This window comes from Eretmochelys imbricata, chromosome 11, assembly GCF_965152235.1.
Source record: "Eretmochelys imbricata isolate rEreImb1 chromosome 11, rEreImb1.hap1, whole genome shotgun sequence".
In the NCBI taxonomy this organism is placed as follows: domain Eukaryota; kingdom Metazoa; phylum Chordata; order Testudines; family Cheloniidae; genus Eretmochelys; species Eretmochelys imbricata.
The window spans coordinates 63,567,328-63,593,143 of record NC_135582.1 but is presented as its reverse complement, the minus strand read 5'-3'; the positions used below and the strand labels follow the sequence as shown (position 1 = coordinate 63,593,143).

Genomic DNA, 25,816 nt, shown 5'->3' with positions numbered 1-25,816 from the left:
AAGCAAGTTTGCATTCTATCAGACTAACCACATATCAATGAATGGTGGGTAGCGTGTTGATCTCCACCTAACACTACTTGTGGATGGGAGCTGAGTGGATTCTAACTAGCCTGCACTAAAGCAAGAAAGCAGCTGGGCAATTTGCTCTCAGCGATTGAGTGTCATAGCTACGACTAGAAGATGACAGTGTTGCAGCTCAATAAAGATTTAAGTATCCAATTGTTGGATTGTTGTGCATTTTTAATTGGGTTCTCTATACCCAGTACACACAGCCCAATGCATACGTTTATCTATCCTGCCAGGCTGGCTCATAGGCAGAGAGAAAAAGGATTAATTTGTCCTCTATAATAAAATCCAATTATTGTTTTTAAAGGGACATTTCCAATAGTGATTATGAATAAATTCCCTCCTGACCCTGCTGTTTCAGAAACAAGACATTGCTGACACCTTCTAGGGAGCCTTTTCTAAAAACCACCAGGTTTACAGAGGAAAAACTGGATGAGCTTCCCTTTGAAACACACAGATGCTGTCTCTCCTCAAGGCGTTTTACAGCACCAAAAAGCAAAACCCAACTTCTTTGCTTCTTTTGTGTATAAAGGTCCAAAAGATTTAATATCCCAGATTTTTCTGAGGTTGAAGAACAGATTTTAAAGGTTTGTCTTCTATGGTTTTGCTGGAAAACTAGAGCACTGGAGTGGGAGTTCAGTCCTCAGTTAAAGGGGAACGGATGTTGCCAGTTTTAATTTCTCACAAGCGGTTGTCGGTTCTTTTGTTAACTCCTGATAAACTCTTTAAAACAAATTAAAAATCACTTCCCCCTCCTCAGTAGCTCAGATTTCAGTTTGGTTATAGCAAAATCTCACTAGTTCTCCAGTCAACCACCAACACCGCCTGCAAAAACAGGGTAGTAAAGACTTGCTTTTTCAAAGAAAGTGTTTAAAATATTCTGGCCTTTATACATCATGAAGCAGCAAAAAAACCAGCATATCCTTTATTCCTCCCTAAGTCATTTTCAATGGCTTTACATCTTTGCATTAAAAGCTATAGGTAAGGAGACTCAAAGCATCTGTAATATACAACTATGATAACCTACACCTAAAATGAACACTGAAATATCAGTAGAAATGCAGAGAACCTAGGAAGTATCTTACTATGTAGAAATTTCATACAAGGGTTTTTTCACAGGTTGGAGAGACAAGGTGGGTGAAGTAATATCTTCTGTTGGGGGGGGGGGAGGATTTTGAGCCACACAGAGCTCTTCTTCAGGTCTGGGAAAGGTCCAACACAAGATATTACTTCACCCACCTCGTCTCTAACATCCTGGGACTGACACAGCTAGAACTACACTGCATGTAACATCTGTAGGGGTGGTCACCAAAGGCTGGCTGAACCAAAGTGGATTTCCATAGGGGGGAGGTGGAAAGGAGAGAATGAGCATTCTGACTAGTAAGTAGCAATTTGTTAGCCAGTCTGTCAGATTAATGGATCAATGAAAGTTGATTACCTTCAGGTAAACTGACTTTCAAATTCAGATTTCGTCTCTTTTGCATGGGTCATCAGATGCCTCATGATGTTGCAGCACCACATATCCTGCATGATACTTGGTAACTTAAAATGCCACTGAGCAAAGGCAAGCTCCTGATTTCAGTCTGGTTACGAGGAGTCAGATACAATCCTAGCCTTCTGGGAGAGCCTGTACTAGCTACACAAAAGATTAGCAACACATCCGGTAGATTCAGATCACTTTGTGGGGAGTTCTTTTCCAATTCTCCCACGCTGTTAGGGAGATGTCTATTGACACATCCTAGGATCGGTCATGCGCCTACAAACCAGGACCATAAATCTCTTTTCTTACTGTGCCATTACATCCTTCACTATTTCATCCATCAAAGAAAAGGTGAATACCAGGCACAGGTGATTCTTTCCGTCGAAGTTCACACACCTGCTACGTGTGTGAAAGCTGTATATCCAATCAGCAAAATAAGCAGAAAAAAAGTGTGTTTATAGTCACCTCATATAAGCCAAAAAGTTCAAATCAGGTTGCAGAGTATTAACTAATACACAGACTTGTAAGAATTAGGTTACAGGTCAACCTGAAAGCCAGAGATTGGAAATTACAAGCAGCTAACCTTGTTCCAACGTAGATTCAGAAGGAGGACTAATGCAGCAGTGTGTGACAAGTTACCTCCAGAAAGTTTCCTTCCCTTTAAACCAAAATCTACCCGTCACCATCAGTTACTTAAACATTATTGTTCACAGATTTTAACAATAAATAGGACCTGGAATCACAGAAGCTGTCATTCAGTCATACCCTTCCTTCAGCTTAAAACACACAAACCGCCGTTGCCTGCAAACTCTATGACCCTAGCAGACACAAAGCTGTTTGAAACTTCTAATATTCATTTTTGGCTCCTAAGAGGTAGCAAGATAAAAAATTTAATCAGCTCATATTGGGGTGGATTTCACACACCATAGGATTAAGATTTGGTGAGATTCTAAAGTAGCCACACAGGGCCAAGTCGTCATTTTAATCTGTTCAACAAGTTATTTGCAAACAAACTCAGAGAAAATGGTACAAAACGCTCTCACCACATGTAGCTTTAATTAAAATAGAGGTGTTTATTAGCTTTTTATTTTTTAATACAAACATGAGAAAGGAAAACCACCTGAAGATGTAGCATTATTTTCAAAATTGAATCGTGATCAATACCTGAAGTTCCAAGTTCCATGGATTATGGGCCTGGAGCTGGTCGATTTGCAAACTTTAAAATACTATACATATTTAAATAGTTTGAAGGCTGCCAAATTGTTATACTCAGAAGTCCCTAATCTCAAAGGCATGGGGACCTGATAATTTACTGGACCTTGGATGGAAGCAGGGTTGAACAAAATTTGTCCTAGGAACGAATGTCATTCAGTATGGCACAAAGTGCCTAGAATCTATCTAGAACTGGGACAAGGACGTATATAAGGGCCTGTAACAGGAAAAGTCTATTAATACTTATCCTGTTTAGAGTTTCAAAGTCTGAAAGGAAACTCCATCCCAAATTCTCATTCTGGAGGAGTAAACTCTATCTTCAGGAAAAGCAGAGTTGCACAAACTATAATGTTCACTTCTCCAAAAAATATGTCTGACAACTTATACATTTGGGTTTTGTTTTTTTTAAGAACTCCTTTGAACAAAACCTTATGTGCTAATAGGGAATAAGTATCTACCCCATCGGTGAGTCCAGGATCCTCAAACTCACTACTGTCCCACCACAAAAGTAAACCCCCTGTCTGAAAGCAGGAAGTCTAGGGGAACCAAAACAGACATGATAATCTTAGCATCAACTTCGTCAGAACTCCACTGCATAAAGCACAACGGATCTGTAGTGGAAGAATTCAGAGAAGCAATGCAGTAGGCTATTCATCACTGGATTGCCACATTGTTTGGGATAGTGACATTGTTTCCAATACAGCTCTCTCATTCCATGCCTCAGAAAGATATACAGGATGCATATTTTCCAAAGCAGTAGTAAAAGTATTAGAAAGTGAGAAGCACCATAGTTCACAAGAAATGCAGCATGGACCCTATACATTTGAACAATCAATATGTAACACCATTTCTCTGCTTCCACCCAAAACATTCAAAATCCTTTGACAGTCTCTACCGGAATGACACTGCTGGTACACAGTTATTATATCCTGCTCAAACAGCTTCTTGCTTTTGAACTCATCACCAATAATAGCAGCTTTTGAATAGCAAAACCCTTCAACACCTGTCTATGCTACTACTTCAAGCTCCAGAGTGGTTTTATACTTGGTTAGAGTCCTTTTTTCTTTTTCTTAACACTGCATTCACTCAAAGGCAAACGCAGCAAGCTTCTGGATGATGCGGAGAAGAGGGAAGAACATTGTAACTATCGTCATGTGGTTAGTGTTTAAATTCTAAAATTTAAAACTACTCATTATTAAAAACCTCATCATTCACAGCTATAGGCCTACACAGTAAGCAAACATCTGTGGGGGGGAGGGGAGAGCTTGTTTTTGCACCTCTGGGTACATTAAAAGGAGGAGCACTGATTTGACAAGGTCCCATCTTTTGAATGGAATATGCTCCTCAGACCCTGGGGTCCCTTGGCTGGTTTTATCCTTCCTCCCCTTACTGGAAGACACCATCACTGCTGGCTTATGTGCATGGAGTGGTGGTCTTCCTCCGGTTCATACGTACGCTGGCTTCACGGTGCTGCACCCTTCTCTCCCCTCAGGAGAGGATGGCATTAGAACGACGGATACCAACTAAATTATCAGCACTGAAAGATCGTCTCATAGCAGCTTTGGACAAGTCTTTGTATTTGTCCTCACAGAGCCTGGAGATAGCCTGTAAAATACATTCAGATACAAAAGAATGAAAGCGTGAATTAGAAGTGTTCAAACATTTTAAGAAAGCTCTTACAATGGCAATGCTAATGGACCGCGCACTTACACTGCCTTGTCTTTCAGTGACGCTACTGGCTGCTGCCCTGGGTATGCTATTACAAAAAAGGCCTTTTGTTGAGGGAAAACATTAAGGGGCTGTAGAAACTGCATCTTTAAGGATCTCTCCCCATGTTCACCCGTATCATTATTAGTCACAGGAGATGATGATTTTTAAATGCAGTTAAATCTCCACATCTCTAAGCAACTTAAATCTTATACCGGCCTCTACAGCTTAATGGAAATCTTGGATCCAACTTGAAGTATGTGTGTTCATGTGCAAATTACACTCAAAACTCCATGTAAATAGATGGGGTTTGGAGCCCAGGCTATGGATACGAGGCTCAGGAGAGATTCTAGAGATTCCTAAGCCCTGAAGGAAGAGGTTACAGCTGGCTGCTGGTCCCCCCTGCCCCCAGCTCAACACAACCATCTAGAAGTCTTAGGGTGTATAGTGGAGAATCTGAAAGGGAAAATTTATTAGGGCTGGTGTTTGTGCCCTTCCTGAGCCAGCCACCTTTTTTTTTGGCTGACATTTAAACCAGCACAAAGGTTTGTGAATCCAGTAAGGAGATCCCGGTGCTGAACTGTACACTACCATCCACCCTGCTTTAGCGCAAGTAATGTCCTATTAACACAGGTCTGAGAATTGTATTTAGTATTTGAACTGCTTTAACTAAACTGCAGAGTAGCTCCGTTTATTGAACGATTAAAGCAGCATGTACACGGGTGCAGTTATTCCAGTAGTGAGATTCCCATTAAATCGGTGTGTCAACTAATTTGATTAGAAATGCTTCAGGACAGAGTTCCAAGCCCTGACTGGGGCCTTTAGGGGCCAATGTAATGCAAATAAATAAATACAGAAGGGCGTCACTTTTTATCTGTATGCTGACCCATTATTATTAGGCTCAGAATGTCAGTTGTGAGCATTAACTTCCATTAAAAATTTACCACCATCACCAGATGAGCTTTCACTCATTCAGTAAAAAGACTGCACCTTCCCTCTAGGGTAGCACCCATTCTGCACAGCCCAATATTCTCAAAGTTCAAAAGGTGAGCAGCGCTTCTCAGCATGAATAAATTGCTAAGTGTATTCTAAAATAATTATTTACATTTCTTTCTGTCAACCTCCCTCTGGAGGCATTCATTTGACTCACGAGTGGCATGTTTTGAGACACTGGCTGCACAAGCCCCCACTGCAAGACCAGACAAAACCTCTCTGGCATTAATGCTAGCATATCCATCATAAAGGAACCTGTGTGTCACATTAAGCCCCACTCCCCGCTATGGGGCAGATCAGTTTTCAATCTGCTGGAATACTAATTCACTGCTTAAGACAAGCTCCCAAACTGACCTTTTTGTGTTTTTAAGCCAAAGGCAGGTTTGTTTTAAAATTCAGAAACGTTTAGCAAATACTTTGAAAAATATTTACTGCATATCCTGTCGTTTAGAACGTTTACAATTTACACACACACACACACACACACAGACGTGAGTATGGTGTGGCAAATCATACGCTGTACTGAGACCGCTCAGTGAAGCAATACTGAACAGGTACCCGAATATTTGCAGCAAAACTGGGGCTCACACCTGTCCAGAAGTCATCCACTTCTGCCTATGTACGGGACAGATCAGAGAACAATTTTCTGAGGAATATATTCATAGTGTAGTATTGGAGTGCTCGAATATAAAAAAACCTCAGTTTGTCATACACTGGTAGCTGGGAGCCCCCATCCTGGACCTGGACCCTGCTGTGCTAGGTGCTGTACAAACAAACAGACATTTCCTGCCCAGAGCTGCACTCTAATCACAGAAGCAGTTAGTGACAGTATGAGCTTTAACATTACCTAAAGGTTAAAACAAACAAAAAACACCCAAAAAGCAAAACAAAAAACTGCAGAAAAGTAATCAAATGACACAGCACCATTGTTAGGCATGTCTTGTCTACCATTTCAAAGGGTCAGTACGTGACTCCACCTGTAAAACTCCTGGAATACCACCATTCCTGAAATGGAGGTAAGAACCCAGCACGCTGCATGATTTCTGGGGTGTGGATGAAAAGTGGTTTGGGCCAAGACTAATGTAGCAAAACTATTATGAAAGGGGCTATCGGACCTTTTAGTGTCTACACACAGTCTTTGTTTTTAAGGTCTCAAATTAAAGACCAAACTGCATGGTAGTCAATGTATCAACCTCAGAAAGAGAAGGGATTGAGTTGACCCTGACAGAAGTTTTGCCTGGGAGTCCCAGGTAATTTATGTGTCGTTCAAACGGTTCTCCTTGCATAGCACCCCAGTATCATGTTAAAGCAACCATGAAGAAAGGTTTGTGCTGTGAAAAGCAAGGTCTATTTTAATTATGTGAACTTGAATACTAGAGAACAGTAATGGAGATCTTGAGCAGTTATAAGGACTCTCTGGCAGGAGGTATTTTTACTAGCCAAGTTCTGCTAGGTCAGTAAAAGTACATAACACTGAAAGTGGAGATTTAAGATTATTCATAAAATAGTGCTTCCCATTGATAAAGGGATATTAGTTCACCGTGATTTTTTTTTTTCAAGTTGTGAAATGAAACTACCACTTTCACAGTTGCTACCAAACATCCAATTTAATAATCATAATTAGGAGCATTAAGAACTCCTTTAAAGCTAAAAGGAGCTGTGCACTGGGTGCTATGGAAACCTGCAGCCAGTATAATTTCAACAGGTTTGAATAGGATGTTTTAGGGTGCTTGGAAAGGAGAAGCGAGGAGGGAAAGAGAAAAACAGTCCATTACAAATACAGCTTTTACAACTAAGTGACCTAGCTGAACTACAGTTCCAGAAACTAATGCCTCGTGTTTTATTCAAGGACCTAAACAGACTGTAGCCCCTCTTACTCCGTCTCCTCAGGATATTTGCTTAGGTTATAAAGCACCGATGTGTTTTACAAGTGATCACTGTCATTATTAAGGGGTTAAACCTCTCTAATACACTACTCTAAAAGCTTTTTAGTTTTGCTAATCACCACATAATACAATTAGCCAGAGATGCTGTTATTATGCAGACGCAGGAGTGCCCTGCTCACCAAGTCTCAGGCCATTACCTCCAGTTTCTGTGCTCTCTCTTTACTAAGAGGCTCCAGCAGAAAATTCAAGTTGTTGTCATCTGCTAAGGAGCGAAGGTCAAAGTAGTATTTGGCATAAACACTGGCAGGAACATTGATATTAAACTGCAGCAGCTCCAAGAAGTGTCTTTCCATCTCATTCCTAAAAAGGGTAGTAGGGAAACAAAGAAATGGGATTCAACATTTGCAATCAAGTCAAGCTGAACAGACCACGAGTCACTTTCACAATTACCGGTTTTACAACAGTCCTTCAAATTATGTACTACTGTTTTCAAAACCCAATGGATTACTTCGCTAGTGCTCAAAACAAGGTACATCTTCTGAGCCCCTGTACCTTCAGCTTAGGGAGAAAGGTTAGTGCACTGTTGCACACTCACTCTCCTGACTTAGAAGGTCAGTTCTTCAGACTTCCATTAGTGCAGCTGTACAAGTCCTCCATTCTCACTCTCTCATAAGGCCCCACTATAGAAGTCAGATGAAAGGAATGATGTATGCTGTTTATTAGCTCTGGAGAACTTGCAGACATTTCCACCGGGCTGAAAACAGGAAGGGGGTTTATTGAAGTAGAGGCGGACCAACAAAAGGAGTAGTCATATCACCAGGGCAACAAATGGATCTATGAAGAGCTGCTGCTATTATCTCAGAGAAAAAAGCCTCTTGAGGCAACATGGATTCATCTCCAATAAGTAAATAAATAAGCAAGCAGCATTAGGTGAGAAAAGGAATTTTCTTCTCAATGGCATTAGGCAGGATAACAAAGTACTTGTCAGAGCACAGGCACTAGCTTTGACTCACTATGCTATCTGTAGTGTCCAAAATATTGGGGGGGGGGAGAGAGAAGAGGCCCGTTACACTGGGGGGGAGGGAGGGGAAGAAAAGCATTCTTTGGCTACTGCAGATATCAAACAGACCACAGAGATATTTTACAAAGAAATAAAGAGTTTTAAAAACCTAGAAATAAACTGGTACCTGAAATAGGCAATGAAGTTCAACGCTAACTGAGAACAGCACCATAGTTCCCAAGAATACACAAGTGAGCAGATGAATAAACAAACTATATGCAATTTGAAAGGTAAGCCACAAAAAAATTCAGTAAGTTATTCTTGCTCTTGGGAAGCTTTTAAGATGGATGTTTTACCCACCGGAGGGAAAACGAATCGAGGAATCATCCAGATTGTGTCTTGGGTTGGATGGCTGGTCTCATAATGTGAATAGTAGCTTTGTGTTTGTTTCTAGCAGGGTGGACTTGAGTCCCATTGAACCTACTGCCAAAATTAATTTCCTGTTCATATGGTCATAAGCCTATAGAAATGTAAATCAGATAATGTTTTGATGATCAGGGCTTGATTTATCCCATGAATAAATGCTCTTCATCACCCCTTTTGTTCTTGCTACACTAATACATTTTAATTGTGTAAAAATATAATACTTCATAGGATTAACAAGTCTATTAATAGCAGTTTAAAAAAAAAAATCTAGCAAAAACATAATACCCATGTGTTTTCTGTACAAAAGTAGGTAGCCTAAAGAATGAACAGCGTGTTCCCTCTTTTGCACAATGTAATTGACAGGATTAGCAGCTGCATGGTTAATTTGGTCACTGATTAGACACAAACTCCATCAAGGCAGAAAAGTTTATAGCAAAGAAGAATTTCCAAATATCAAATTAATTTTCTTTTAATCTTTCAATTAAGAAATTAAGAAACTGTCTTTTGGTCCAAACTTTCTGCTGGGGAGGTTGAGGTGAGGCAGAGGATGACGATACACAGAATGTTGATGCTTTACTTTTGGTCATGTTGCCTCTCCATTTGCCCTTCATATCAAAATTAAAGTCATATACCCTTAAGAGAACTTCAGATAGCGTTCACTTTCCACAGCCCCAAAAAGCCAATCTTCTAACAGCTAACCAATGCATTTGGGACCTCAAGTACCGTACCACACTGCAAAATTAAGCACTTCAGTGGAGTTATAAATAGTGGAAAGTGAGTTTATTTCTGCAATATGCCTTCTTCTGGGGCACTGCCTACTTGGTTTATAAGTGGCTGTAGAACTGTAAAGCATCTTTTTCATCAGTTCTGCAATTACCACTCTCAGAGTGAGCTGTAGCTCGTGAAAGCTTATGCTCAAATAAATTTGTTAGTCTCTAAGGTGCCACAAGTCCTCCTTTTCTTTTTACTCTCAGGTAGGTAGGGGTGTGAATGAAAGAGCAATCATAGTCCTCGATCTTCCAAATTTCAGCTCAGAGAAAATGAAGCATACAGGTTACTAGGAGTCAGCTACATCCAACAGCTGTAGAGAGTGAAAGGCTTTATTTGCACTAAAAAGTTGCACCAAACTGATTTAAGTAGAACTGGTATAAACCCTTGTGACACAAACTGATTTAAGAGTGTTCACACAAGGAGTTACACCGGTTTAGTTAGATCTGTTTCTCAATTGATTGAGGGCTTGTCTATACAGGGAAATTTACCAGCAGAATAACTATAGCAGTATAATTATTTAGTATGGGTCCCTGGTAAGTTTCCTTATTTAGACAAGTCCTTAGTTAAAATCAGAGCAGCTTGTGTTTAGACATGGCCCAATTGTTTGGAAAATAAAGTTGCACTGGGACTGCTGCTCTGGTGTCACTCAAACAATAAGGCTCCGCTTAACATTTGCGGCAAACTTAGCACTTGCTACAAAGCTGTCTCCAACATCAGAACATGACCATTTCTGAAATTCTTTCCCAAGTGTTTCGCTCAGTAGGATTAACATACAAAAGGACTTAATTCCCACCATTGGAAAAGCAGTTTAAAATAGCAGAACAGCTAATACTGGCAAATAAATACACTGCCAAGTACTAATTAAAGGGACACTGAGATTGAATTGGGCCTAAGTTAGGTTTGGTTAAGAGGAAATCACTTACCAGTAGCAGGTTCCTAAATATCTAGATCACATTAGGCCACCACAATTGGGTCTGTTCTGCACAAACTCCAAGCTCGGAGTTCTAAGCTTCTAGTTTCAAACAGGGGCCAACCCCTGCAGTGAAACATGAACCTTCTCTTAGAATGCCAGCTCCTTTCAATCCAATGGTGGAAAGTTTTCCATGTGCATGAGAGACTTGATCAAAAAGATCACAGAACCTTCAACTCAGCAACTGTCCACACTAGTGAAAAACATCTTAAAAAATTAAACTTCTTTTCAGCCCTATGTCCATTCAATTTGCTCCTAGCAGGGTTAAAGGATGAGATGCTGACTGTTAATAATCAGCAGGATTCCCCAGTATTGCCAACACCAGTTCAGTTGTACCAGTGATACCGATGTGAAATTTTTCAAGAATGCTTTGAGCTAAGGTGAATGGTGATTTATCACAACTGGTATCTGCTAAAAGAACACCAGTTCCACTTTTCTCCTCCAAAACAGTCAATAGAGCCCCATTCTTGAAGACCTGTCTGCAGGAAAGGGGTGTGTATAAAACAAGCAGTGACAGAGTAAAAGCCAAGGGAAACACCTTGAACAGTAACAGAGGAATGTTTTTGGTGTGAAGGATGATAAACACAAAGTTGGTTTTAAAAGGATCATTATCTCAAAACACTTTTCTGAGGTTTTATTCTTCGGAAAGTACAATTACTATGTGGGAAGAGAAATGTGTGACCCTGGTTCTCAAAAAAAAATATCCTGGAGAAAAAAATCCTTTAAAACCAACAGGTCAAATGTTGAGCCCTAGTTTGAGGCTGAATCCAAAGTACAGTGCTTAGGGAACATATGCAGAGTACGTCACATTTCTGCATTGTAAAGCTACCACTGAGAAAGAAACCAGATGCCTACTGTTATAGCACACACAACTGCCTTATGCTGAATAAGGCTGAACATGTACTTGGAATTATAACTGTCAGGCTGTTAATTGTTTTTGTTAACACACAGAAGAGCTAGCTAGAACCTGGGAGAAGTGAAGCACCGAATCCTGTGTGCAGTTCCCTATGTACAATGTTTTGTGGATCCTCTGAGGTGCTTAGATACCACGATGATAAATAATTGAGAACAGAGATAAAACCAAGATTAACTAAGAAATATAATTAAACTGCTGCTTTGACAATGTTCTCTTGGATACCGAGCCTACTGAGTTGTAAATTGAAACCAAGAGCTGATGGGTTTTGAGAGCTTAAGTCCTCGCCATATAAAAGCCTAGTGACATTGGTTCTGGGGAGAAGGGCCTTCTCTAGAACATTAGCAGGTTGATTAAAGGTATCAGTTAAAACCACTTTAGTAGGTAATTTAGTATTTGTCCTAAGCGCTACTTTATTTGAATTAAATAAAATGGATTAGTCCCTGGAGCTTGATGTTCAGTTTGACATGAAGTCACTTCTACGAGAACAAAAACATATGTAGAACACAAGGTCATGGGTACTGAGTAGATGTAAATAATATCACTATGTTCATATTAATATAAAATGTCATGCAGTTTGAGTGCACCAATCACCATACAAATCCAATAAGAGGGGTTACGGAAGGAGTGACCTAGTTTTAGTGTGTGTGTAAAGCCAAATAGCTGGCCAAGTGAATTCTTTGGAAAGTATTCCAGCAAAGGCCTCCTAGTTACACAGACTAACAGCCACATCAATTTACCTCAGTCAAGTTACCCCACACATCCAAAAGAAATGTTTCCTCTGCTCTTTAGCTACCCTACCTGCTATTTTACCTCCCTGGCTTCTTCTAAATCTACCCACAACAGGTAGTTCAGTTGATATCCTGCACTGGCTTTCATACTGCTGCCCTTAAAAGGCTGGTGGGGAAAAGCAGCAAGATGAAGAATCTTCCAGACTGAGGACTCTCACCTGGTGTAGACTATCTGTCCTGAAACCTGAAGTGTTTAAGACTTCAGATGCAGGATGGGCCTCAGCCTGTCATCATTTGGGGAAACAGGAAAGTAGCTAGAATAAAATCTTCCCCTTTTCTGATGGCCTTTCAGGAGTAGTCTGTCGTCCCAAACTGCATTCGCAAGGGGGCAGTTTGGAGAATTCTCTGAAGCTAATTAGCCCCGCTAGCTAATGCCTAAGAGGCACAAATCCACAGCAATGCAAGCTTACTGGGGAAGTGGAGATAAAAAGGCTTTTGGTGTCCCTACAACAAAGATCCTCTGAAAGAGAGATCCTGGTAGTCTGGCTGGTTTCCCTACCTCAGAAACCTTGACACTACTTCTTGTCTTAGGTCCTTGGAACACACTGGCTTTTCGCAGGAAGGCAGAACACCAGTTTTGGATGTAGTAAGCAACCCTGCAACCAGACTCGTGGGCCGGCTTCTGCCTGATGCAGTCTCTTTATTCCATACTTGATTGGAGGAGGACTGGACTGAGCGAGCTTAGCATCTGCAACTAGTCTTTAACTTTTGCCTAAAAGATGTTCCCCATCCATCTTTTGGCAGATCCTTGAATTTCTGCTGAACGTGTGTGTGAAGTCTTAAAAAAGGCAGTCTTGTTCTCATGGAAACATCAATACTGTAAATAGTTTATCATACTGTCATCTCACTGATGTCCAAGGAGACAGATACCACTGCTGTCTCCACCCTGCCAAATCAGCTTTTTGAGAACCTTTATTCTGTTTGGGAAGAGAAACTAACAAGTGCCTGGGCTGTCTAACACAGCTCTAGTTAGCATCTGTCCATGAAGTACAGGTAGTTTCCAATGACGACACCTGCCATCGAGGTGAACTGGCAAATCTTCATCCAAAGGTGTCCCAGTGTTTCTGATGATGGTCCTGAAGTGCTGTACCACATGTCTAATCTGACAGAAGTCATCATTAGAACCAGGATCGAACAGGGAGTGTGATGCAACCATCTTGGTGTTCCTACGTTGAAGGTACTACTTACCTACCATCTTTGACCCAGCTGCGGTTGCAGGACACAAACATCAACTAGCTCAGAAGGAAGTGGATGGGTACTATTACCCTATTCCCAGATACATTAATATGTATGCTTTGTATCCTAGATGGTCTCCAAATTTAAAGGACCTTATCTTCAAGTTTGTAGAAAGCCAAATCCAGAAAGTTAGTAATTTTCATGTTCAGAGTCTTAAAATACTATGTAAACATTAAATATCATCCTGGAAAGAGTTTGCTTACTGTCTTCTTCCCCAGCAAAGAGATGCTTTGCATCAGAAGAGTTCTCTTCCTCCTTACCATCTAAATCTCTCAAATCATTTTTGAAAACTGCCTTAATCCCAAACAAGCATTACAGGTTTCTGCAAAAGCAGGAGCAGCTAAACTATGAGAGTAAGTGTGTTAACACTAGGACCATCACAGGAGGCTCAGCCATAGACATCAGCCCAGAGACCAGTACACCCTGAGGGAGTCCAAACCTCTATTTCAATATACGCACTGCTTCCAAAGCACAGGAGACAACTAGGTCTTAAGATACCATGTCATAAAGTGGTTTAGTGTAGAAATCTGATGCAACATTGAGTTCAGAACAAAAAAAAAAAAGGCATCAGGCTGATCGATGCTTCCTGCTGTCTTGCACTGGAAATCCTGCTGACAGAAGCTGAGGCACCTGAAGGTTTTGACCAGTTGCTTGCTGAAGTTGAAGTCAGCATAGGCCAGTCTTAATGCATACCCATCTTGCAATTCAGAAGAAGACACGTTTTGCTAAACAAAGAGTCTGAATCAATCACCGCTGAAGGTAGTATGAAACTTCAGGACGTCCTAAGGAAAGCAATATATTGGGTCTTTCTGGCCACTGAGGAGCTGAAAGGTTGGGATGCCCTATTGATGGGAAAACACACAAGGTGCCAAAAGAACTAATGACCAGCTGGTTCACACATGGTCAAGAGCCTTTAAGGCCTTCTGAGCAAACTATGCTTCTGAGTAGGCCCGAAAAGATTCAGAGAGTCAGGTCTTGGCCTGAGCGCCATGTGAGGAAGTGTCATTGCAAAACCAGTCAGGAACTGCTCTGAGGCAAAAAATACAAGTCAAGCTTCTACACGAGGGACACAGTGTGACCGTTCAAAACATTCACGTTGTTTTGTAAACCAAAAAATGTATTATCCCCCAACCCAACTCTTCTCCACACATTTTTACCCATCAACACAAGCACAGAATACCACAAGAACACAGCAGGAGCTGTGAGGCTCAAGGCCTATGTGTAATCACAGAGGTGGTTCACAGTTTCCTAAGATTTGCTATTGGAGAACCTGAGGCAAAAAGAATAGGCAAGAGGAACAAGTTTATTTGTACGATGAGCAGTACATTTGAAGAACTGATTGCAGAGACCACGGGAAAGTGCTTTCAACAACTCATTCAGAAGAGAAAGGCAGTCGCAGCACTAGGGGTGCCTATGTGCCACAGTAGGTTCTGGCACAAGATACCTGCTTCCGGACTAAACGGAAGGGGGTGTTCCTGATTTGGCTGAAAGCTGGAATATGAATCCAGGAGTGAGAAATCACAACTAATCCTGAAAGCTCTTACAAAAAAATCCAAAAGCAACAAAAAGTATTTTAACCAATTCTTACTTTAAATGTCAATGGATTTTTTTTTTTTTAAAAATGTCCACTGTGTCTATAAACCAAATATTTCTTTATTGCACTAGCAAACGGAAACTTGAAAGTGATATCGATTAGTAACTAGCTTGTTTTTTTTTATCATCAGGCTAAGGGAAGTGAAAATGGCAGACAGCAAAAAATTAAAAGTTATTAGTAACACCAATATGGACTTGTTCTAAGAGAACGCTTTTATCTGGAGTTTCCCTGTTAACAGACAGATAATTCTACTTTCAAAGGAATGAAGCCTGACAACATGAACTATTTCAATTCTCCATACTGCACACCAGCCTTAGAATGGACAACTTTACAATAATGGCAGCTCTCCAAAAAACACTGTTTTTAAGAAAGCAGCAAATTGACCAAACTTGCAACTTACATGTCCTCAACTGTAATGTCCTTCAATATTTGGCAGTAATCCACATTCCACACAGCCTGATCATCCCAAACCTTAGAAGCCAGCAGAATAGCTCCTAGAACTATTCTCTTCCAGTTACTAGGACAGATGTCAATCTCCGCATAGGTTAAGAGTCTTTCCAAGTAAACCTACAGAAAGAGAACTCATCTTAGACATCTCAATCTGAAGTTTGAGTTCCAAACAAGCGTTCAGTTGGATTTAATTAGACTTTACCAATTATGTTCATTTATTTATCCCATATCCATTAAGCTACCAGAATTAGGGGCTATTACTGAATGTTAGCATTCAGACTTTCAAAAAGATTACACATTCCATTTTAAATACAAGACATTAAAGGACTGAATGATCCTGAAGTGCAGAATACAACTCATGAAGTAAAACCAGTTTCTAACAACAAGCTCTGCTGCACCGGTAAGACTCATGATGAAAGTGATTCACAACACTGTGACGTTTTCATTTATGCCAACCCGGGATTATTAACCACTCCACTCTAATGCATTAGCCTTCTCTCTTCATGGCTGGGCTGGTGTGTTTAAAGCAAGACAGCACATATTGCGATCTGCATTTAAGCAAAAAATTTTCACAGCCTTAAGCTGTATTGCATCTATTTGCCCCATGCCCATCATTATGGCATCCAGGTTCCTTCACATCACATCTCCACTTCAATCTGAATGAAACAGATTGTTAGCCACCACACACACACCTCAGTAAGAGCTACCCTCACGTCTCAGCTTGCTGCACTGAGAGGTAAGTGGTGACAAAGCCTCAAGTAGAAAACTTTCAAAGTTCCAAATGAATTTCCTACCTCCTCAGGTACAATTTCTAACAGCCCCCAAGCAGCTTTAATCTCAACTGCTTCCTTACGGACACTGCGCTTCCTACAAGTACATGCTGGTTTACTCCAGGGCTACCTGTGCCAAGCAGCTGGCACTTTTATAGAAAAAAATTATTTTTGAAAAAAATCTACTTGTGAATCAAGATTTTAAACTCCATTCACAAGTGGGTGTGAGGGGCTGGAGAGAACTATAGCTTAGCGACCTCAATGTTTTCAATACCTTTTCATAAGACTTTTTTGAATGGAAAAAGTGGACTAATAAATAGTGAATTAACCTTCTGCTTGTAGGCTTAGACTGGAATCCCAGAGTTTTTCCAATAGCTAATAGAGCCACCTACTGGCGGAAGTCCACTTTTTAAAAACAAACTTCTTCAGCTCAGGGGAAGTGCTAATTTCCGAATACGTGTATTGGCCGGAATGCCTGCGGTCAGATACGACCTGCCCTGTAAAAAATGCCTGCATGCTTTAGGAAAGCAACACAAAATGCTTACAGAGTTTCAGTAGCTCAATGTAGTTATTTAGCCTTCTTGGTCACAATTTTTATTAAATCATTTCTTAACATCAGGAGTCCGCTTCTTTGCCACACTCAGTTCTGTTACCTCTTTTTGGTTGCAGTTCTTTCCTCCTCTGCTCATCTCTGCATTATTGTTTCCTATCCCAGATGTGAAACTAAACTGAAATTACCATATAGTTTTAGTAGGCAACTAAAGCCCAAATTTCAGTAGTCCTTATCCCCAGAATAATTTTATAAATTAGGAAGTGTTTTTTGGACAATCAGTGTCAATCTTCAGTTTCTTTTATCTGCCGCACTTTTCAAAGTCACATGGCAAGAACATAATGAGATGGTTGTATGTTTTGGATGGGTTTTTTTAAGGTACTATCAAATATACCTGGAAGCAGTCAGAGGACTAAACTCAACAGCTGGATATTGATAAAATGGGAGGAGGGGCTCCAGCGTTGCAATGGCAAGGTGGCTCAGCTGCTGAGATTCTTACCAGAGTGCTGTTCCTGGACCCACTCAGGGGCTTGATCGTCCACATCAGTCTCTGGCTAATATACATCTGATAAACTAGAAGAGGACCACCTCCTCAAGTGATGGAAGGGAAATGGAGTTAATTCCCCCCCCAACTCTAGAAGTGTTTAGGGTGGTGGTCCATTACTGGATCTTCCTCTAAACTCCCAATTTCTGCAAAAGGTCTCTACTATATTATTATACACAACCACATTTTGTTTCTCCGCCACCAGCACATCACTCCTCCATCCCTCTGGTATCATGCAGAGTAAATAGGACATGATTAGTTTTACTGTTGCTCACAGGTTTCTGAATAAACCAGTTACTTTCAGTACACTGTGGCTTGGAAAAGGCATGAGCAGCAAGGGCTCCACTGATTCAATTTACCCAAGAGTGTATCTAAGTCACCGTAAGGGCAAGCGGCCTATTTTTAAATGAAAGCTTAAAATGCTGTGGAACTGATTACTTAAGATCCCTTTAGAAAAGTTTCACTGCTCTCCAGGAAAATTATCCTACATACCACTGGTGAATGGATTTTTCAAGCCCTGCCTGCATACCTCAGGTGAAATGAGACGTGATGTCAAAGGCCACTGGCCTTCGGCCACCTTGTAAAGGAAGGTCACTGCTACATCTGCAGTTAAGAAAAAGTAGGGAAGTCTATACATGAATTTGAAATTAACGTGCCTGACCGACAGTCCTGGAAACCAAGTACTGCAGATACCACATGGGCAGACATCGCACGCTTCATAGTGCTTCTAGGATTTAGACAGCAGATCAGTCAATTCAATCCTAGGCATCTGTGCGATGAGAAAGGGCAATAAACTTTCTAATGTGGATATTTCCCTTAAGAATTATATTGAAGCCACAACTCCATTCTTATTGGCCAACAAACAGCCATTCAATAGTGGTTGTTTTCAATATCACTACTGACGGGGGCCAGATTCAACCAGTGGCCCAGTCGTTAAAGTGCCCTAACCCTGTCACCATTCCCCTATAACTGCATCTCACTAGTAACTATTCACTTTCATTAATAGTATCAAATTGGAACAAATGGTTCATTTTACAAACTGACCAGACCCTGCATATGCAGACACAGGAAAGGAACTGTAAGTGCCATTCCTGAAATATCAGAAAAATTATAAATAAAATGTTACAGCTGATTGATAAACGCTGCTTTGCAGTTATATCTGCATTACATCCAGACAGACTCCTTTTTCAATTTACATCTACCTTATATTCAGCAGAGTTTAATCAACTTGTTCAATGGAAAAGAAATGTTGACAGCTTGAACCGAATGACCGAGTATGTCTTACCAGTGTCACTATTGCACATTCAGCCGTCAGCTGCGCTGCACTAAAAAGTGTCCGTACAAAACGGTAAATGTGCTTGTGATCAGGGTCATGCTTGCTGTAGTCATCTGGAACTTCTTCCCGCTGAAATAGAAAGTGCCTAGAGTTAGTCACTGCACTTCTAAATGTTACTTGGGACTGCTTTTTACAGCAATACACTATTGTTTCCTTTCACCAGTCTGAAAGGCAAATCTACACAAACTTTTGCTTTGGAAAGAGAAGGAACAAAATTCTATACAAGATAGAAAGCAGCACTGGCCGTAAGAGTAAATATTAGGAGAGGTCTCTAACAAAAGCAATAGTTTTACCTGGTCTTTTGTAGTCCAGTTTTAATTCACATTTTTCTCCTATAAGGATATAGGTTTGAATGAAAGGCAGATGACTGCCTCTGTCATCCTGAAGTTACATTTCTTGGTTATATCCTTGAAGTGATGATTAGAAGTACGTAATTTTGACAGGCGAGATGGTAGGTAACATTCTTGGCATACCAGTGTCCACGCTGCGTTCTTCTATATCCACATGGCAATTACATATACATCAGGAATCCCTAGGCATTCTGCTTCTCTGAAAGTATCACGCAAGATTTTCATTGCTCTGCATGAGCTACCTAGCATGATGCAAGGGAAATTCCAAGTTCTGAAAGGTAATTCTTCCCTATGGGCAGCAGGCAAGAGCATGAACGAACCCCGTGGGGGACTAACGCATCTACGGAACCTTCCGATTTAGCAGGAAGCAAAAATTCCATCCCAAAATAAGCCACAATCACAAATATTGGAGGCACTGATTTTTCAAAAGACAAAGTGAAGCTCCATACAGATACCTCATAAGGTTTCCCTCCAGGCTGAGGGGGAGGGTGGTGAATGAGAAAAAAATCCTGCAAAATGATCCCAGAAAAACAAAATTAGAAGGTAACTATCCCTTCTTTAAAAGATACCATCCGTGAAGGATTCTTACTCCTGGCAAAAAGGAAGTTTAAAGGAAATCCCAAAACAGTTTCAGTAAGACAAACCAACAGCTACAGCAAGGCCAAAGCCAAATATAAAATGTTTTTGAATATGGGAGAAGACAGGCATAAGGATTAAGACAAAAACAATCAAAGTCTTCAAAAATCTGGCCAACTCACGTATAGGACATCCTGGTATCCAAAACTTTATGGTGACATGTGAGAGTTTGGGCTCTCCTATTTTAGAAACAGGTTTTGCAGGACTGAGATGGAAAAGAGTTCTTCCTCGAGTCCAAAGCAAAAGGGCAGCAAATGAATGGGGTGAGAATCGAATGCCTGCTTTGCATATGTCTAACAACAACATTCTTAACATAGGCAGGCAGAGGCTGGTTTGTGTCTGATCAAATGAGCTGTCATTGACCTGGCTGGCTTCAAACTAGGCTTAAAAAAGCAAAAAAACCCAGGAAGTCAGACATGGTGCTCTTACGTAAGAGATGTCAAAAGAAATAAAACCGATGAGAACAGTTCCTGCCAAATAGAAACCCAAGATCTTTTGGGCAAACCATATGTGAAGAAAGGCCTCTCCAGGACAGGCATGCAAACGTGGGAATAATGCCGGCAGGAGGTTCATCTGCATCAGAGGCCATGCCACACACACCTGATGCTGAGCCAAGCTCGGGCCCTCATGCCCTGACTTTGAGCTCCTATCATTTGTCTAGGGAAATGACAACCTGATAAAAGGTCTCTGCCCTGAGGTCCACCTGCCTTTTGGCCATGAAGGCCCAGTTGCCTATAAATTAATGTTTTACTGCTGCATACTGGTTAACCTGTCAGGATAGATTCCAGTATCAAACATAAGGTTTCCTGGTTTCTGTTCTTCCATCTGGCCAGACCATCCACAACCAGCAAGATTTCAGGTACAAGGTGCAAGACTTAACCAAGAGTTGTGCTCAGCACAATATTTTCTCAGCCACATTTGAGACAGGGCCAGTGGTGAGAATTATCTACCACAGCTTCACTCATTGGTCTGAAATAGGGTACAACTTTATTGGAAAGGACTTCTAACCCAGAGAGCTCTGATGAAACACAATATAGTTTTAAGGAGAGCATCTAAGGTGGTACCGCACTCAGATGGCTAGGTCTCTGGTTCTGAACTTGTATAGAGAGGAGAGGCTAGAATCTTTGGGTATGTCTACACGGCAGTTAGACACCTGTGGCTGGCCCATGCCAGCTGACTCAGACTTGTAGAGCTTGGGCTAAGGGGCTGCTCAACTGCAGTGTAGAGGCTCGGGCTTGGGCTGCAGCCCGAGCTCTGGGACCCTCCCACCTCATAGGGTCCTAGAGCCTGGGCTCCAGCCTAAGCCTGTACATCTACACTGAAACTGAGCAGCCCCTTAGCCCAAGCCTAAGTCAGCTGGCACAGGCTGGCCTCAGGTGTCTAACTGCAGTGTAGACATATGCTTTGAAGCGGAGCTACCCTAAGTTAAAGGCTTTAGCAGCTGTTAGTCAGGGGCAACTAGTCACTTGGCACCTCCTGCCAATGCTTCATTTGGGAACATAAAGTCTTGTTCAAGACAGACAGACCTCAGCACTACTGACTTCAAAACAGACCAGAAGATACTGGGAACTCTGCAAACGGTGAAGTTCCTATCTTTGTAAGGGATGATGTTGGACTCTGATCTCTGGGCTGAAAGGGAAGCGGAGTCTGGGAGGGCACAACCCAAGTGTCCAGCTGTCAAACCTGACTCTGCCATACAAGCCAAGGATTTCTCCTTCAAATCACTGAGCCAGATTCATAAGTTTCTGGGGGATTTAAAGGAGGGAAGAAGGGATGCTTTTCTCCCGTCCCAAGTGGCTGAAACAGAGGATGATATCCGAAACAGACAAAGGAATTCTAGAAGCAAGTAGCAGTGGAGTGAGTGAACTCTAAGGCAAAGCTACCTGAAGTGCCTGACACCGGAAATAAAACACAGGACACAGAATCAGGATTCCTCAGAGGCTGCTGGACACTGGAATCCTACTGATAATCATAGGCCAGCAGATTCAGGAGGGAAATAAAAGGGGGAAAAGTGAAGGAAAGAGTTATGATCTGACTGGAAGGCAGGGAGGGTCATGGAAAAGGATATCGGGAACAGTCAAAGCTGGACAGGATGACGTGGTACTGAAACATCTGCCAAAGAGATACAAGCAGGAATGTAAAATTTCAAAAGCTTAATCTCTGTGGTGACAAGTGATCAACAGGCAGAGGTGGCCTGCACTCCTACTCATTATCACTGTCTTTAGGGACAGAAAAGATGTAGAGCTTGCAGATTTCTGCCTACCTCACACATAGAGTTGATACTCCTCTATGGAAGGTATCTTTACAGAATAATTCTTTTGCCAAATTAAACTGCTTTTAAAGAAGTTTTAGATACTAGGAGGTCAAACACCGCCACTACACAGACACTGTAAAGAATGACTTGTAAAGTTACTTTAAAAAGTATGAAACTCAACTATTATAAGTCAATACACACACCCCACACCAGAAATATCATTTATTATTTAACATTAATAGTCATGTTAATACTAAAGCATATTTTTAGGATCTGGCAGGAAGATTAATCAAAGCTGTATCTGTTTAAATATTTGAAAGACAAACTTTTTTTTTCTAAACCACAAAAGTCTTTTAAACCAGCACAGACACTTCTAAGTTCAATCCTGATGAAAAGGAAAACAAAGTAAATGACCAGGACTCTGCAAGGCAGTCAACTTGACACCACTCAACAACTACACACTGAAGCGCAGAGTCTTCAGCTCAAATCTACTATCAGGTTTGTACCTTAGAAGATTGTCTGTAAACAGGAGCATGAAAACTAATAACTTTAGAATAATATGTTGAATGCCTCAAACTGCCAGGGTAAGAGACGTTAAGCGTATTTACTTTAAAATTTTGCCTTTCAGGATCATTAAAGGCCAGACTCACCGTCTCCTGCTTTGTGTGATGCTTTATGAACTATGTACTCCTATTTGCTATCACTTAAAGGTTAGGCACAAAGGCTGTAAAGGTAAAGCATGCTTCCTCCAAAATGATTATATAGCATTGACCAAGTGCTTGGCACGAAATAGTGTTAAAAAACAAAACAAAAAACAGACACAGGGAATAGTAAGAATCAGAATAAACATGGAACCAACATGATGCATGTTAAATATCACCACTTCACTTTGTCACATCTTATTCTTCAAATACCATGAGGAAAAGTGAAGGGTACATTGCAATTGCCTATTGACATAAAATAGTTGGTCGTCTATTCATAAACCAATTTGGTTTTAGAAGCTCCAAGAGGAGAAGACCACATAACTTTGCCTGCACTTAGATCTATATTAACAAAAAGTAATTTTACTCTTTTGAAGTGAATGCTATTTATATTGGATATACAAGACCGACAAGGATGAAAATACATGAGTAACAACAAAAATAAGCTCAAAAAATTACACTTACCGTGAGAGGATGCGATTTTTCATCAAAAATATCCAATGATCTGACTGAATCTCTATCAAACAAGAGTACGCATTTTACCAATGGAGTTTAACTATTGGCAGAGCAAAGCATTTGATACTGTAAAAATTGTTCACCACATTAAAGCACATTTTTTAGTTTTGCAGGTTTTTCCTGGAATTTGGCACTGCAAATTTGCTGCAATCCTATCAGCGTGGTTATGAAGAGATTTTCCATAACTGAAAGAATTTAATAAGCAAAATCAAGCATGTGAACAGCTAGCTATGTTCTCACTACCAGAAGTTAAATTAAGTATCTGCATAAAGGCCCTAGAGTTGACATTATATTAAATGTATTTACTGTATAGGCTCTTCTGAAAACAAACTTTCATCTCATTATAAAGAAACACTTCTCATACAGTCGTACAATGTACGCTGCAGCTAAATATAATGCGACAAGCCCTGGCAGCATGGTGCCAATGGACCTACTGCTAGGTCTTTGCCGCAAGAAACCAAAAACATGTTTTTACATTGAAACCGCTAACTTGAGTGAGCTGTCTTGATGTAAAATCCTAGCAGAGACAAAGCACAGGTGGTTTGCGCTCAGTGTAGCTATTTGAGACAAACCCCATGTGAGGACTATAGCGTTGACCTCAACTAGTGGCATCAAGGCAAAAAACTACCTTCACCTTGTCTCTATTAGGATTTTACAACACAGTTAACTTGAGTTAATTATCTCAATGTCAAAAGCACCTTTTTTCCAGGGAAGATATAGCAAGCATTACACGAGTGACTCCCTCAGCTGCAGCTACCCCTGGGAACTCCCGTTGGCCCTGTCCTCACTAGGAAAAATGGTGTGATCATTAATACATGTTAAAATCCTAGTACAGGGAAAGCCACTATATTTTTAACTTGTGTTAGCTAATCAAAATGAAACCTTTGCTCCCCAGAGTCTACCTCAGCCAGCTAATGTTCGTAAAACTACAACAGCCTTGTCTACAGTAGGATTTTAGCATGCTAGCTAATGTGCTTTAGAAAATACACCTTTTTTTCTAGTAAAGACAAGGCCCTGATGTATTTTTTTTTCAATTGTGTTAGCTGAATTAAGTTAGCTGAACATGACTGAAAAGCCCTCTTACTGTTCTGCAAGCTAGCACATTTGAAGCCATGTTCGCTGGCCACATTGAAGCCTAGGCTTCCCTTAGACGTTTACTAGATTAGTTTAACATACATTAAAGGCAGTATGTCTTGTCTACAAAAGACTTGGTACGTATCAGCATGTTAGCTAACATCACATCTTAAATCCTAGTCTATACAAGACCTCAAACATGAAAAGTGCTTTTCAAACTTGTTACACTAACTCAATTGAGCTAACAGTGTTAAAACATGCCCCATTTTTGCCCATCAAGAAGGGTGGATACCTTTCAAGGATATTCTCCCTTCCCTAAGAAGAGCTCTGTAAAACCTGTAGGGGTGAAGTTAAGATTATATGCATCCCGCCTCCACCCCACGCCACTCTTGGGGCTGCCCACTCTCCGCCCTGAGTTTTTTTTAACCTCAGATTAATCTATTCATAATTGATCAAGACAGTTTATAGGATTGTAGAGGCTAGCCTAGACAGTCCCCAGACATTTGTGGTTTACTCTAGGGACTAGTCTCTGCCATCACACTGGCAGTTCTCTCAAGGTAGTTAATCTTAGGTAAGCCCTCTAGTGAAAGAAAGACTGCAGCAGATCCCAACTCTACAAAAAAGTGACATCTTCACAAAGACGGACAGTGACAGAGAGATGGCTGGCAGCCCTCTGCTGCCAGATCTTATAGACTGGATCTGGCTTGTTTTTAAGAAGCTGCTGATTGTTTAATACATGATCAGACAGTTCGTGTTCTTCTCTATTTTCATTCTCTGAAAGGGCAGCGCTAGCAGCTTCATTTGAATGGCAAAATGTTCTACGAGGCTCAAGCTTCAGTTCCCAATTCAAATATTAAGCGTCATAGCATGGAAAGGGATTAGGTCATAAAGAATCCTTATTGAGGTTACAGGAACAAACCATCCCAATGTGTAGAAAGAATAGTAAATATGTCAGGCGGCCAGCTTGGCTTAACAGTGAAATCCCTGTTGACCTTAAACACAAAAAAGAAGCTTATAAGAAGTGGAAGATTGGACAAATGACCAGGGAGAAGTATAAAAATATTGTTCAGGCATGCAGGAGGGAAATCAGGAAGGCCAAATCCCACCTGGAGTTGCAGCTAGCAAGAGATGTTAAGAGTAACAAGAAGGGTTTCTTCAGGTATGTTAGCAACAAGAAGAAAGTCAAGGAAAGTATGGGCCCCTTACTGAATGAGGGAGGCAACCTCGTGACAGAGGATCTGGAAAAAGCTAATGTACTCAATGCTTTTTTTGCCTCTGTCTTCACGAACAAGTCAGATCCCAGACTACTGCACTGGGCAGCACAGTATGGGGAGGAGGTGACCAGCCCTCTGTGGAGAAAGAAATGGTTTGGGACTATTTAGAAAAGCTGGACGAGCACAAGTCCAGGGGGCCAGATGTGCTGCATCCGAGAGTGTTAAAGGAGTTGGCGGATGTGATTGCAGAGCCATTGGCCATTATCTTTGAAAACTGATGGCAATCGGGGGAGGTCCCGGACGACTGGAAAAAGGCTAATGTAGTGCCCATCTTTAAAAAAGGAAGGAGAAGGATCTGGGGAACTACAGGCTAGTC

General features: G+C 41.0%; 1 protein-coding gene across 1 annotated transcript in view; it reads right to left on the bottom strand.

Moving 5' to 3' along the window:
* Positions 1–2,599: 2,599 nt before the first annotated feature.
* The window catches only part of CCNYL1 (cyclin Y like 1), a 51,198-nt gene continuing 27,981 nt past the window's right edge, over positions 2,600–25,816 (bottom strand). The window contains exons 6-10 of the mRNA XM_077829601.1: positions 23,102–23,153; positions 18,645–18,764; positions 15,446–15,612; positions 7,542–7,704; positions 2,600–4,363 (exon numbers count right to left, since the gene is read on the bottom strand). Coding sequence (XP_077685727.1) covers positions 4,247–4,363; positions 7,542–7,704; positions 15,446–15,612; positions 18,645–18,764; positions 23,102–23,153 — 619 coding nt within the window. The 3' untranslated portion in view covers positions 2,600–4,246. The remainder of the gene's footprint in view (positions 4,364–7,541; positions 7,705–15,445; positions 15,613–18,644; positions 18,765–23,101; positions 23,154–25,816) is intronic.